We start from the raw sequence: 15,395 nt of genomic DNA, 5'->3' as shown, positions 1-15,395 counted from the left end.
AGGTGTCCCTGGTGCAAGTACAATTTTTTTTTCAAACTTAATATGACCTTAAAGGTTAAATTCAGTATGGTCATGACATTCAGCATCAAATGTTACCACTACTGAACCTCTTGGACATTTTCAAAGTTCAGATTTACTGTCAAGAGTACATACATGACATCAGATATAACCCTGATATTTTTTCTCTTGAGGAGAGGCAGATTTACCACTGATTAGTAGTGCAAAATCAAACTGTACTCAAGAGATACATACAGATGTAAACAAATACAGAATTGTAAACAAATGGTGCAGACAGAGAGAAAATAAATTGATTGAGTGCTAAAGCAAGAGTCCTTAAACGAGTCTCTGATTGATATGTTGTGGGAGGAGTCTGATGGTGGAATGGTAGCAGTTGTTCCTGAATCTGGTGGTGTGAGTTTTGTGGCACCTATACCTCTTTACTGATTGTAGCAGCGAGAACAGAGCATGTGTTGGGTGATGTGAATCCTTGATGATTGCTGTTTTCCGATGGCACCGTTTCCTGTAGAGGTTATCAACAAAGTATGTCTTATCCATTTGACTCCAAAAGGAAACATTGAAAAAATATAGAAGGGGGTATGGCGTGATGGCATAGGTTGGAGATGTGAAAATACGCCTCTCCTGGCAGAATTAATTAAAAACCGACTAAAAAATTTTTTTTTCATTAATCAAAAACTTCAGGAATTTATTCACAAATTGATATACTATGGCTTCAAGGAAAGGGAAGATTCAAACAACTAAGAAAGCAGTGTTAAAAGGGTGAGTATAGCTGAAGAAGTTTGGCCTACCTTAATGATGGAGCCTTGGGCTCAGTTTCTTCCTCCTCCAAGAGCGAGCCGCGCTGCAACGGCAAGGATCTATATGACTCTAGTGCCACCTCTCCCGGAGTCCAGAATAAGACAATTAAACTACAGATGTCATAGGAACAACTGCGCACATGTGCACAATGGAGGAAGCTATTTCTTTATGGAGAAGAGCTGAACCAATTAAGGCTGTTGTCAGTAGCGTGGCTAGCCAGACACAACTGTTGATTCAATTAGATATTGAAACAGGAGCATCTGGAAGTGATTCAGATCAAGATAAAGAGAAGGAAGAAAAAGCTTATGAAGAATTCAAGGGAGCAGGAGCAGAATATGAAAAAGATGAAGCCCAACTAATTCAAGGAATTGAAGCTATACAATTCAGATATTCTGAAGCCAGAACCCAAGGTATGGAAGCTCAAGAACAAACCTCTATAATTATTAACCAAATGCAGTTAATGTGTAAACATCTGGATCTGCAATTTATATCTCAGAAGTGATGTTAAAGCACAATTTGAATGTGTTATGGGTGAAATGAAAAATATTAAAGAAGAAATGGCAAAATATACTAAAGCTGTTGAAAAAGTTAAAATTCAAGTTCAGAAAATTGAAGATGATATTTAAGACTATCATTATGAAGTAGAACAATGTAAAGATACAGTTAATAAAATGGAAGATTCAGTTATGGCATGGAATGTATTGGAAAACCATAGTCGCAGGAATATGAAGATTGTTGGGTTGGTTGAAGATTTTGAAGGCTCTAATATGGTACATTATGGATTCTAGAAGCTTTGGGTCCTGAGAACTTCCCAAATGGATTTGAATTGGATAGACCACATAAGGCTAATGGAAAGAAGCCATTCCCGGGACAAACGCCACACTGGGTTTTGATTAGATGTTTACGTCATCAATATAAAGAAACAATATTAAGAGTGGCTGTACAAAATGCCCGAAAATATCAAGGCCCATTAACAGTAGGCACTTTCAGATGGCCACAATACCTGAATGGCTGTATTGTGGCCATCTGAAAGGGAAGTACCCAGCCAGGAGGTCTACTCACCAAACCCTTCCCTAGTAGGTCTAAAATACTGCTTGGAGTATCATCTATGACAGCTGAAAGCTGCCGGGCTGCCAGGGGCAGGCTGATGATGTCATGGTCCTGTATACTGCAGTGATATCGTTCTGTATAATATCAGATTTATCATTTTGAACTTGTTATTTGGAAGTAAAAACACAAGGTGAAGAAGCTCTGCTGGTCGAACGGTGTCCTTTGTGTGGCAGTGGTGGGAATGTGTGATCGACGGTGGGCTTGAGCCCTTCATTAAGGTATCGATTTTAGGCCTCGCAGTTTGGCCCCTGTAGGAATCTCCGGTATCTACGCAGCAGTGACTGCTACTCTCTCCACTTCTCCCTCAAGCATACCTTGATGAAGGGCTCAAGCCCAAAATGTTGGTTGTGTATTTGTCCCCTTTGCTACATGGAGGACACACTTGACCCTGCTGAGTGAACTGGTGACCATTCCCCAAAACGAACTTGGCTGGACTAACCATCTCAATAGCAGGAGGTGGAGTAAAAGTGAGCAAAGTTGACTTCTAATTGGTAAAGCTTGTGTATCTCCATCAATCATAGAGAGCCCTGCAGGATTGGACATACCACCCCGCCCCCCCCCCACCCCCCCAATCACAGACGTAACCATGGGAGCCAGTGACATCCCCCAACGTCTCAAAGGTTGCCATGGATATTGTCTATGAGTGGACTTTTGTAAATCCCACTGCATGGGGCAAGCAAACACATTGTACAGTTGCACTGGTGGCAGTAAGGGTGGGCGTCTCTGAGGAAAGGGGGGGAAGGAATCCTGCAGAGGGAAAACTGGAGTCACTGATACCGGAACAGTTTCCAGCCCAAAGTCATGTAAATAAAAATTCAGAAGTCAGAAGGAAAGGAATCTCAAACAAAGCATGTTGCAACAAGAGAACTGTGCCTTGGTCTAAAACTGTGGAGAACTCAAAGTGGTAACCAAGTAACCTTTTCAACCCTTTAGTGACACCTTTGTATCTTTCTAGAGAGATGTGAATGCACGGAGTAACTTGGGGAGGAGAGTGTGGAGAACGGCTGGTGCATTCAGCCCGCTGCTTCCTCGATGCATGTGCACACCTTCCATCCGACGTGCTCAGTTGAATGTCCGGCTGTGGGGACACTTTCTTTCTCCCCCCCCCCCCATCCATTGTTGCCAGTCCTATACTGGGTTTGTCACCACGGCGTTTGCGCTGCCCTTGTCTCCACTGCAGCGCCGCCAGTCCAACCTAACCTTGCCCCACTTTCCCTTCTGTCCTCCATGCTCCAGATTCTGTTGTTCCACATCAGCCCGACACACTGCAATGATGTCAAGGTAGCATGGGCGGAAAAAAAAAAGGTAGCATGGGCGGGACTAGAACACTGTCTTGAGGAGCCGGCGCTCACTGCTTTCAGTCAGCTGGCACGTTCAAGTCCAAAAAGGCGTCCACTCCGTGGCCACCTAAACGTGCCAGCTGCACTCCCCAAGCCGTGACTGCCGGTGCATGATCTTCGTGGGAACACCTGAAAAAGCCGAGTGGCAAATAAGGTATTTTTCTTTGCAGATTTAAGCATATCAATTGTGAAAAGAAGAAAGGAATTTAATCTTGCTAAATCAGTACTCTGGGGAAAAAAGGATATAAATTTTTCCGATATCCAGCTGCACTTAGTGTTTTGTGGAGAAAATCAATCAGTTTTTTTACAAATGAAGAAGCAGCTTTGGAATATTAAACAAGATCAACGAATGGATGTGCAGGGTTCAGTTACTCAGGAAGTTTTGACAGACTGATCTGAAATTAGTTGCAGAACAGGTGTCGAAGCAGCAAGAATTAGTCAAGATTGGTGATGAGCAAGTGAATAAAGATCTTGAAGCTCTTTATATTTGTAAATGAACTGTTTAATTAAAGTAATGCATATTCTGTCCAGGATAGGTGGACTTTTTATCTTCTCTTTCTGTAACGACGTTCCATTTTATGGCAAAGGCCAATTCCCGTATAATAGAGGGAAGTAGTACTGGTCCTTTTTATCAGTATTTTTTTTTCAAGGGGTCTTTTCAGCTTTTTTCTGGTTTTATTTCTTTTTCTTTTTATTCCTGCTTGGAGATGTCAAATGTAATTGAAGGTTTTTATGGAGCTGGGGTCCAATGGGGGAGGTGGCGAGAGTTCTTTAATTTTTGGATTTAAGAAATGGCGGTGAGTAAGGTATTAAATTTTCTAAGTTTTAATATAAATGAGCTTAGTAATAACATTAAGAGAAAAAAGTATATATATTAAAAAATGAAAATTGATATTTCTTATTTGCAAGAGACATATTTAACAGAGAAAGCATCAATAATTAAAAAGAGATTGGGTAGGTCAAGTGGCAGCTTCATCATTTAATTCTAAAGCAAGAGATGTTTCTATTTTGATAAGTATCTACCTGCAAAGATTCAATTTGTAGTTACAGATAGTGCTGGGAGGTTTGTTTTGAGACATTCAAATTTATTCAGAGATGTGGAGACTTATGAGTATTTATGCACTTAATATTGATGATGAAAGATTTATTCATGATGCTTTTATGCATCTTGCTGAAGCTTATGAAAAGGTTTTAATTGGGGGTGATTTTAATTGTTGTCTTGATCCAATTTTGGATAAGTCAAAAAAGTCAGTTACTAGGATTAAAACTGTGAAGATGATTTTGACTTTGATGAAGGATTTAAATTTGATAGATATTTGGCAAAGGTTAAATCTGAAGGAAAAGGATTGTTTTTATTCTTATGGACATGTTTCTTATTTGAGAATAGATATGTTTTTTATGTCAGCACAATTACAAGGAAGAATGATGTATATAGTGTATAAAGCTAGTATTTTTTTTTGATCATTCACCACTTTTGATGTCGTGTTTAGTTTCCGAAAAGGAAAAATCATTTTATAGATGGAGATTTAATCCTACATAGTTGAAAAGGGTAGATTTTTGTGACTTTTATAAGAAAATAAATGCAAGAATTTTTAGAAATAAAATTTAATTCAGTGGATAATAAATTTATTTTATGGGATACTTTGGAAGCATATTTAAGAGGTTGTGGTGGCGCACTCTCTCATGGCAAACCGGCCCCGCATGTAACGCCACGTGGCGGGGCAGCCATGGGAAGATGGCGCTGTCAGGGTTTTTCCCTGCCTCAAGACTCCTGCCCAGTGCGCACCTGTGGCAGCGATTATGATGTCACAATGCACGAGGTGACTGAGCTCATGCTGCCTTTAAAAGGCCGCGCATTGAATTTGAATAAAAACAGTCATTAACGACTTTCATTGTGGTTGTTGAGTCTTTCTTGGCTGTGTACAACACAACATTGGTGACCCCGTTGAGCCCAGATGCCTCTCTGGTATAAAGAACATGGATCCAGCAGAGATCAACGCCGTTGCCATCAAACTGCCCCCCTTCTGGACCCAGCGCCCACGTACGTGGTTCGGGCAGGCGAAGGCGCAGTTTCAACTGAGGAACATTTCAGCAGAAGCCATGATGTTATACCACATCGTGAGTGTGCTGGACGATAAAACGGCATCCAGGGTGGACAATCTAATACACAACCCACCAGCCGAGGGTAAATATCTTGCCCTCAAGAACCTGCTCCTTGGCACTTTTGGGCTCTCCCCTCAGCAGCGTGCCTCCAGGCTCCTGCACCTCGACAGGCTTGGGGACTGCACACCATCGGCTCTAATGAACGAGATGCTCGTGCTGGCAGAGGATCACAAACTTTGTTTCCTATTCCATCAGATCTTCCTCGAGCAGATGCCCGGGGACGTCCAACTACTCCTGGCGGATGAGGACTTCACGGATCCAAGCCGAGTTGCAGCCTGAGTGGACACACTCTGGCGCACCAAGAGGGAGAATGAAGCAGCCCTCAGTCAGGTTGTGCGACCAAGAGCCAGCCGGCCGGAACACTCCCCCAAGCACGAGCCAGAGGAACACCATTCCACCTGGTGCTTTTTACCATCAGTGCTGGGGAGCGCAAGCTCGTAAATGCCGACAACTGTGTGACTACCAGGGGAAGCGACCTGACCAGCCACTGTTGATGGCTGCAACGGCTGGCCATGTGGACAGCCTCCTTCACGTTACCGACAAGTCCACCGGCTGACGTTTCCTGGTGGACACAGGAGTGGAGCTGAGCATCCTGCCCCCACTGCCCTCGAGACACACACCTGATCTCATGGTCCCACCCTGAGGGCAGCCAACGGTTCTGCCATCAAGACCTTCGGTACCCGCAGGGCGCAGATCCAGATGGGGAAAGAGAAATTCCGCTGGAAGTTCGTGTTAGTCTCAGTGGGCACTCCATTGTTAGTAGATAGAGTTAATTGTCTCAAAATGAATATTTTTCCAACGGTTCAATATCTTTTTCAGTCAATTCCTTGTTGGATTCCACAGAAATTTTAAAGATTTATATTTGCATATTAGGAAGTTTTTATGGAAAGGAAAGAGTGTCTTTGTAAAAAAAATGACTTGGAAGTTTGAATTGGGAGGTTTGCAACTTACCCATTTAAAAAATTATTATAAGGTAGCTCAATTGGAATTTATTAGTTTGATGTAGATAAAACTCTAGCTTGGGTTAAAATAAAATTGAGTAAAATAGGAGAAAATAGTATGCAACATTTTATTTATAAATTGAATTCAAAATTTATAATAGGAAGTAGAGACATGCCTGTTTTAAAACATTTGATTGAATTATGGAGTAAAATAGATTATGAAATAGGTGGAAAAGGTCTCATTTCTCAAAATATGCCTTTGTATCGAAATAGACTTCTTCCTTTTCCTTTTGAGGATTTGAAGTAGAATGGGGATTAAGAAAATGGAAGATTGTTTTGAAGCTAGCAGATTTATTACTTTTGAACAAATGAAGAATAAATTTTATGTCTCAAATAAAACTTTTTTTTGTTATTATCAGGTTAAGGCTTTCTTGGTTGATAAATTATGCCCTGGTTTGATATTACCTAGACAGAATGAATTAGAATTATTGATTTGTAAGGACAGTTTGAATAAGTTTATTTCAATGATGTACAAATTACTTCAAGAAGAAGCTCCAAAGTTAGGAATTCATAAATCAAGATTAAGATGGGAGGTTGATTTAAATAGACATAGATAAAAATGATTGGCTGCAATTATGTAAATAAAATATGATGAAAATTATTAATGTTAGGTGTATATTGGTTCATTATAATTTTTTGCATCAATTACACTTACCTCCTCAAAAATTTAAAAAAATTATATCCAATATTTTCAGATTTATCCTTTAGATGTGGACAGGAAGTCAGTTCTTTTTTGCATTCTACTTGGAAATGTCCTCGGGTAAAACTTTTTTGGTTAGAGGTAGGACATTTTTTGGAGAAAATGTTAGGGGTTAAACTCCCACAGGATTTGATGTTATTTTTGTTGGGTAATATTAAAATGATTATACCGAAATTGAAGTTAACTATGTATCAAATTGAATTTTTACAACTTGCTTTAGCTGTTTCTAGGAAGTGCACAGCTATTATTTGGAAATCAGATACAGATTTAGGGATGGAGAGATGGGATGCTGAACTACGTAGCTGTATTCCACCTGAGAAGATAATTTATAATTTACATAATTAATATTTTTCTGGAATATATGGAGCCCATACTTACAATATGTTGGTTTGAAAATTTGAAGAACTCTCTGAAAGCCCATCCTGATAACGCCCAGATCCTTTAGTATTAATATTGAGATTTTGTTTTTTTTATATTCTCCAAACTTTCTTTTCTTTTGGTATATTCTGATGGGTAGGGAGGGAGAGAGGGTTTTTTTGTGTATGTATGTATACACACACACACACACACACACACACACACACACACACACACACACACACACACACACACACTTATTGAATATGTATACATTGATGTAGTTTTAAAATTCTTAAATAAAATAATAATAAAAAAACAATATAGAAGCATATGTATGTTGATTTATCTCAATGAGCTTGTTCTGACAGTCAATAGGACCACAGTTGATAGTGCAATTCAGTACTATGTTCCAGCTTTCCACCTCTTTCCGTTGATCCCTGTAGCCATCAAAACATTTCTAATTCCCTGAATAGACTTCATATAAATATTTAGAACATAAAATAGTCTGGCATACAAACAGGATCTTGACTTCACCATGTATGTACTGTCCATAATACCAATCTAACCTAATTCCATCTGCCTGTACATTGTCATATCCCTCTATCTGTCTGTCTAAATGCATCTTAAAAGTTCCTGCTGTATTTGGTTTTATTACTTCTCCTAGCAGTGCATTCCCAACATCTGCTACTGTCGATGCAAAAGAAAAATAACTTTCTCCACCAATCTCCTGTAAGCTTCCCCCCTCTTACTGTAGTATTTGGCATTTCCACACTGGGGAAAAAAAACTCTGACTCTCTGCCTGATCTCTGCCACTCATAATTTTGCATAGTTAAAGTTTATTATGATTTGATAACAGGCTCAGGTGTGTACGGACAGACAGGTGATACGTATGCACAGAACCTATATGTATGCTTTGTATACATATATTTAAAATAAATATTATTAATATAATCACAGGGGGTTGTTTTATCAGTTCATTCAGCAGTCTCACTGCTCATGGGAAGAAGCTGCTCCTCAGCCTGTTGAATCTGGCTGTCATTCTTCTGTATCTCTTTGCCCACAGGGGTAGCTGGAAGATGCTATGCTCAGGGTAGTAGGGGTCATTGCAGATTTTGCGAGTTCACTTTAAATAACAATCCAAATAAATCACATCAGTGGTGGAAGAGAGATATTAGTGATCCTCTTTGCCACTTTTATGACCCTGTGGATTGACCTCTGATCCAGTGCCTTACGGTAATCATCCCACACTGTGATGCAGCTGAGCAGAATGCTCTCATCGAGCTCCTGTAAGAAAATAAGAAATAGGAGCAGAAGTAGGCAAATTGGCCTGACAAATCTACTCCATCATTCAATGAGATCATGGCTGATCTGATAATAGACTCATCTCCACCCACTTACCTTTTCCCCCAAATCCCTTAATTCCCTTACTATGTAAAATCTATCCAACCTTATCTTAAATATATTTACTGAGGTAGCTTCCTCTGCTTCAGTGAGCAGCTAATTCCACAGATTCACCACCCTCTGGGAAAAGTAGTTCCTTCTCATTCTCCTAAATCTTTAGGCTATCCCCCCTAGTTCTGGTCTCTTCCTACCTACCTCTATCTTATCCATACCTTTAATAATTTTATATATTTCCATAAGATTTTCTCCCATTCCTAATTCCAGTAAGTAGGGTCTCGGATGACTCAAACTCTCCTCATAGCCTAACCCTTCATCTCTGGAATCAACCTGGTGAACCTCCTCTGCACCACCTCCAAAGCCAGTACATCCTTCTTCAAATAAGGAGACCAGAACTGCATGCAGTACTCCTGATGTGGCCTCACCAGTGCTTTATCCATTTGCTCATTCCTTTTAAATTCAATCCCTCTAGCAATGAAGACTAACATTTGCCTTCTTGATAGCCTGCTGCACCTGCAACCAACTTTTGCGAATCACTCCCAAGTCCTTCTGCATGGCTGCATGCTGCAATTGCTTGCCAGTTAAAAAATATTCTGATCTTTTTTTCCTTCCAAAGTAGTTAACTTCACATTTGCCAAATTGTACTCCATCTGCCAGACACTTGGCCACTTAACATATCTAAATCTCTTTGGAAACTCTCTGTATCCTCTTCACTATTTTATTTTCTACTCAATTTATTGTCATCAGCAAACTTAGATAGATGGCACTCTGTCCCTTCTTCCAGATTGTTTACCATTTACCACCAATTGCCAACCAGAAAAACACCCCTTTACCCCAACTCTCTGCTTTCTATAGGTTAACTAATCTTCTATCCATGCTAAGACATCACACCCAACTTTATGGATCCTTATCTTCTGTCTAAGTTGACAGAATGATGGCTGGTAACCTTGCCCACCTCCACCTTCGAAAGAAGTGAGAAAATTTGTGTGTCGAGGATGTCATTTCTTAAGTGGACTATGAGGAACTTGGTGCTCTCCACTACCGAGCTATTAAGGTGTAGTGGAGGATGGTTGTCTCTGGTCTTCCTGAAGTCCACATTCATCTCCTTTATATTGTTTATGTTGGAACTTGGGTTGTTATTCTTGTACCTTCCTCCCACTGCTTCTCTTTTTGCGAATCATTTTTTTTGGATTATTTTATTTTAATTTTGTGGTCAAACAAGTATCAAGAATTAATCATTACAAATACATAAAATAAAGTGAAAAAAAGAATCATTGATAGAGGTTGTCCATGATTTCAAATGACCACATCCCTCCTCCCCCCCCAAATAAAACCCCATGATAGAAGAAGGAAAGTAGTAAATAGAAGAAAAAGAAAGAGAAAGTGAATGAAGAAAGAAAGAGGAGTTGTCGGGATCTGGAATCCACTCCAGAAAGTTTAATTCTTTTTCTTGCCTGGATTTCAGGGACCTAAAAGTTTAAAACAGATTAAGTATCTTAAATATTCATCCCTACATTGTGCAAATATGGCTGCCATACCTGCAAAAACATATTATACTACTTCCTTAAATTGAAAGTAATTTTCTCTAGGGAATTTCCGCATTCCACCAGCCTATGTCCAGAAGGGAATCAGATTTTTAAGAAAATGCAATATATTTCCTAGCCACTGCCAATGGAACTTTAAGAAATTCTAATTGGTACTTAGACAGCCTCATTTTTTTAGATCTTGTGTCCGAATCAGCATCATTACAGATGAGGCCAACTACTGTTGTGTCATCTGCAAACTTGACTGTTGGAGCTGGATTTTGCATTGCAGTCATGTATCAGCAGTACGCAGGAGTGGGCTGAGCCCACAGCCCTGAGGTATGCCAGTGCTCAACGCGATGTCCTGCTGCCAATCTGGACAGACTGTTGAATCCTAGCTTGTGGCATAGAGCCAATCTGGTGAATCTGGGAGAAAGTTGTGTTGAGGTATTGTTACTTACCTCATGCAACTAATTCATGTGATCAAACATTTCTGGAGATTTATTTAAATCATTATCAATCTCCTTGCTCATATTAAAATATTCTTAAAGAACATCAGAGACCATCAACTCTCTTGTGTGACGCATCCTCCAAATCTGTTGTCTGTTTACATTGTTCTTAGCACTATTCTCTGATAGCTGTGTTTTAACTTTTACATGGCCATAACATTAAATAAAGATAGAATATGCTCATTGTTGTAGAGAAGGCTATATATGATACAAGGAATAAAGAAAGGGCATTTCTTCTGATTGGGATTTCAGTAAAATAGCCAGTGACGACAAGGAGAAGAATTAGGAGATATTTTCTTTGGAGAAGGTCATTTGAATTTGATGTATTTTGCACAAATTGATTCTTAATATGCTGAATTTGTATGTTTATTGGAAACGTAGATGAAACGTAGTGAGCCCACCTCACTGACAAAAGGCAAAGGAGGAAAAACCCAACACCCATTCCCAACCAACCAATTTTCCCCTGCAGCCGCTGCAACCGTGTCTGCCTGTCCCGCATCGGACTTGTCAGCCACAAACGAGCCTGCAGCTGACGTGGACTTTTACCCCCTCCATAAATCTTCGTCCGCGAAGCCAAGCCAAAGAAAGAAGATGAATATTTACAACTCTGGAGAGTAATGGTTTAAATTACTATTTTCTGTATTCTCAGTCTTCCCTTTTTCTTTTCTGATAATTTAATTGGCTGAGGATCAGTGGATTAGGTAAACTCAATAAACTCTGCACCGTACATTTTCTCATTTGCATTGACTTAAGATTGAAAGTAATTCTCAGACAATAGTATATGCAGGGAGTAGCTTTTTCTGTTTACTATTAACTGTTCAGCTTGAAACACAAGTCTGAGATTTACTGTGACTATACTGAGGGAGGTATGGAGGGCTATGGACTGGATGCAGGTCAGGGGGACTAGGCAGAATAATAGTTTGACGTGGACTAGAAGGGCCAAAGGATCTATTTTCTGTGCTGTAATGTTCTATGGTTCCACTAATTATTCATAATGTTTCAGGTTCTCCAATCAGCCTGACAGAATGCTTCACTAAAGAAAATAACGTACTGTGGCAGCTCACCACAAGGCAGGAGAACAGGCCCCGTTTGTAAGCCATGCGCCGTCGGGGGCGGGGGGGGGTTTCCCCTCCTTCTAGCACGGGGCTCAGAAACCCGCAGTGACCATGTGACACCCGGGTGACATCAGCGCCCTCCAGCGCAGTTCTCAGCCAGGTCTGGGCTGGGAGTATAAGTGCAGCCTACAGCCTGCACTAAACTAGTCTGCTCACTGAGCTCAACCCATCTGGTTGTCTGTTTGTTATTGCAGGAGCAGTGTAGATGCCGCTACAATTGGTGACCCTGACTGTTTCAAACGTCTTTGAATCTATCATGAGCGAGCCTGGGATCGGCACTATAGCCGTGAAACTGCCTGAATTCTGGATTCAGGAGCCGGAGACCTGGTTTGGCCACGCGGAGGCTCAGTTTCACCTCTGCCAGATTTCGTCCGACACGACCAAATTCTACCATGTGGTCGTTGCCCTGGACCAGGCCACCGCCAGACGCGTGCTGCACCTCGTTCAGCACCCACTCGCCGAGGACAAATATGAGACCATCAAGCAAATGCTTACTGGATTCCTCGGACTATCCAGACACCAGCGTGCTGCTCAGATGCTGCACCTCGGCGCCCTGGGGGTCAGGTCCCCAATGGAGCTGATGGACAAGATGCTTGCGCTCACGGGTGAGTACACCAACTGCCCACTTTTCGAGCACATCTTACTCGACCATATGTCCGGGGACATCTAGCCGCTGCAAGTCCAGGAGAGCTTCACCAACCCAAGGAAGGTCGCCCAGAAGGCCCAAGAGCTATGGCTTGCATGATTCCCGGAGGGCTCAGTGGTCCAGCAGATCACAAGGCATGGGCACGACCACGCTCAGCCCACCCCTAGCACTGCTGTAGAGCAGGCCACAGCATCCGCTCCAGGCCTCTGCTTCTACCACCAGGCCACCGCCAGACACGTGCTGCACTTCGTTCAGCACCCACCCGCCGAGGATAAATACAAGACCATCAAGCGAGTGCTTACCGGATCCCTCGGACTATCCAGACACCAGTGTGCCACTCGGATGTTGCACCTCGACGCCCTGGGGGTCAGGTCCCCGATGGAGCTGATGGACAAGATGCTTGCGCTCACGAGTGAGTACACCAACTGCCCACTTTCCCGAACTGGCACTTGGCCGGGTTGATGGTAAGGCTGAAGTCGGCCAGCCGGGAGAAAGGGCACATAGGTGGGCCTTGTGTTGCGCCCAGTCCTTGCTGGCGACGAGGATGTTGTCCAAATAAATAAAGACGAAATCCAAGTCCCTACCCACAGAGTCCGAGGCTCTGGAAGGTCTGAGCGGTGTTGTTGAGCCTGAACGGCATGCGCAGGAATTCGAACAAGCCAAAGGGGTTGATGATGGCCGTCTTGAGTATGTCCTTGGGGTGCACCGGAATCTGGTGATATCTGCGCACCAGGTCAACCTTGGAGAAAACCCTTCACCGTGCAGGTTGGCCGTAAAGTCTTGGATGTGAGGGATGGGGTAATGGTCAGGAACGGTTGCCTCATTGAGCCGTTGATAGTCTCCGCAGGGGCGCCATCCGCCGGAGGCTTTTGAAACCAGGTGGAGTGATGAGGCCCACGGACTGTCAGACCGCTGAATGATCCCCAGCTCCAACAGGTGCGAAAACTCCTCCTTCATTACCTGGAGCTTGTCAGGCGGGAGCCGGCGTGCCTTGGCGTGAACTGGTGGGCCCTGAGTGGGGATGTGGTGGAACACCCCGTGGCGTGACAAGGCAGCGGAAAACTGTGGCTTGAGGTGTGTTGGGACCTCGTCCACGATTCGCTGGAACTCATCTCTGGGCATGCTGATCATGGCCATCTGCGGTTGCTCCGAGCAGGAGGCATCGAGGCGAATGGCCTGGAAGGTACGGGCGTCCACCAGGCACCTACCTCAAATGTCCACCAGAAACCCGTGTGCGAGGAGGAAGTCTGCATCCAGGATGGCAGTTGGGAGGGACGAGACAGTGAACCTCCACGCGAAATTCTGTTGACCGATATGGAAGTGGACTGTCTTGTTTCCATACATCTGGATTGCCGTTGAGTTGGCCACAAGGAGGGGAGGTCCACGAGGTTGGTTTCTGGACTTGACGGCCGTGGCCGGGATGACGCTGATCTGGGCTCCAATGTCAATGAGGAACCGCCATCCGCTGACTGAGTCCCGCAGGTAGAGGAGGCTGTGTCATTGGCCAGCAGCCGCAGCCATTAACAGAAGCCAGCCTGGTCGTTTCCCTGGAATGAGCAGGGATGATGCCACTTCCGAGTGCCAGTTCGGGAAAGAGTCCATGCAGTTCCTGGGCTATACCTTCATGGCCGAAGGAGCCACACCCGCAGCTGCAAAGGTCGCCACTATCGGTCAACTTTTACAACTGCTTCATCCCGGGAGCTGCGCGCATCATGCAGCCACTATTCGCCCTCATCGTGGCCAAACACAAGACGCTCGCTTGGAACTCAGAAGCCTGTGCCGCATTCGAGGCCACCAAGGACACCCTCGCTGCCATGGTCACCCACCTGCACACCGACCTGCATGTGGCACTCTCTGTCAATGCCTCTGCCACAGCCGTCAGTGACGTCCTGGAGCAGCAGGTGAATGGACATCGGAAGCCAATGGCATTCTTCAGCCGCCTACTCCGCCCGCAGGAATGGAAGGATAGTGCCTTCAACCGCATATTACTGGGCATGTACCTGGTGGTGCGACATTTCCGCTATTCTTTGGAGGGGAGCACTTTTAACATCTTCACCGACCACAAACCCCTCACCCAGGCGCTCGCGATGGCAAAGGATCCCTGGTCGGCCCGCCAGCAGTGTCACCTCTCCTTCGTGTTGGAGTTTACCACCGACCTTCGGCACAAGGCGGGGAAGGACAATGTGGTTGCCAATGCACTCTTGCGACCGGCCATCTGCGCGGTGACGCCCGGCCTCTACTTCGACCAGCTAGCCCGGGACTAGGAATCTGATGAGGAGACAAGGGCCTTCAAGACCTCCATCACGAGCCTGCGGTTCCGAGACCTCCCGACTCTGAGTGGCGAAGGCACGATCCTGTGCAATATCTCCTTGGGCACCCCGCGGCCAGTGGTTCCCCAGCAGTGGTGCAAGCAGGTCTTGTGTCACATCCATGACCTTTCACATCCGTCCATCGGGTCCACAGTCCGGATGGAGGCAGAACGGTTCGTATGGCATGGGCTGTGGAAGCATATCCCGGGCTGGGCCAGAATATGCACCCATTGCCAGAGGTCCAAGGTGCACAGGCACACCCGTACAAGAGTTCGAGCAAATCCGGGAACGGTTCAGCCACATTCATGTTGACATTGTTGGGTCCTTACCCATTTCCCGGGGCAACCGTTACCTGTTTACGGTGGTGGACCGCACCACTCGCTGGCCTGAGACGATCCCGATGCC

At 43.9% G+C, this 15,395-nt stretch overlaps 2 protein-coding genes across 9 annotated transcripts in view; one reads left to right on the top strand and one right to left on the bottom strand.

Moving 5' to 3' along the window:
• map3k19 (mitogen-activated protein kinase kinase kinase 19) overlaps nt 1-2,481 on the bottom strand; it is an 88,409-nt gene extending 85,928 nt beyond the window's left edge. For 2 of the 4 annotated variants that reach the window (XM_069935177.1, XM_069935181.1), the window contains exons 1-2: nt 2,366-2,481; nt 807-859 (exon numbers count right to left, since the gene is read on the bottom strand). The gene's annotated coding sequence lies outside the window, so the exon portion shown is untranslated. Of the gene's footprint in view, nt 1-806; nt 1,180-2,365 lie in introns of those variants that run through there. The other 2 variants (XM_069935179.1, XM_069935178.1) reach the window with 2 other exon arrangements.
• The window catches only part of rab3gap1 (RAB3 GTPase activating protein subunit 1), a 76,591-nt gene that overhangs the window by 25,762 nt on the left and 35,434 nt on the right, over nt 1-15,395 (top strand). The window contains exon 1 of one of the 5 annotated variants that reach the window (XM_069935187.1): nt 2,538-2,830. The exons of the other annotated variants lie outside the window; for them this stretch is intronic. Within the exon in view, the coding sequence (XP_069791288.1) occupies nt 2,553-2,830 (278 nt within the window). The 5' untranslated portion in view covers nt 2,538-2,552. Of the gene's footprint in view, nt 1-2,537; nt 2,831-15,395 lie in introns of those variants that run through there. 5 annotated transcript variants of the gene reach the window in all.

This window comes from Narcine bancroftii, chromosome 4, assembly GCF_036971445.1.
Source record: "Narcine bancroftii isolate sNarBan1 chromosome 4, sNarBan1.hap1, whole genome shotgun sequence".
In the NCBI taxonomy this organism is placed as follows: Eukaryota; Metazoa; Chordata; class Chondrichthyes; order Torpediniformes; family Narcinidae; genus Narcine; species Narcine bancroftii.
Note: the sequence above shows the minus strand (reverse complement) of the source record. Positions and strands in the feature narration are given on the sequence as shown.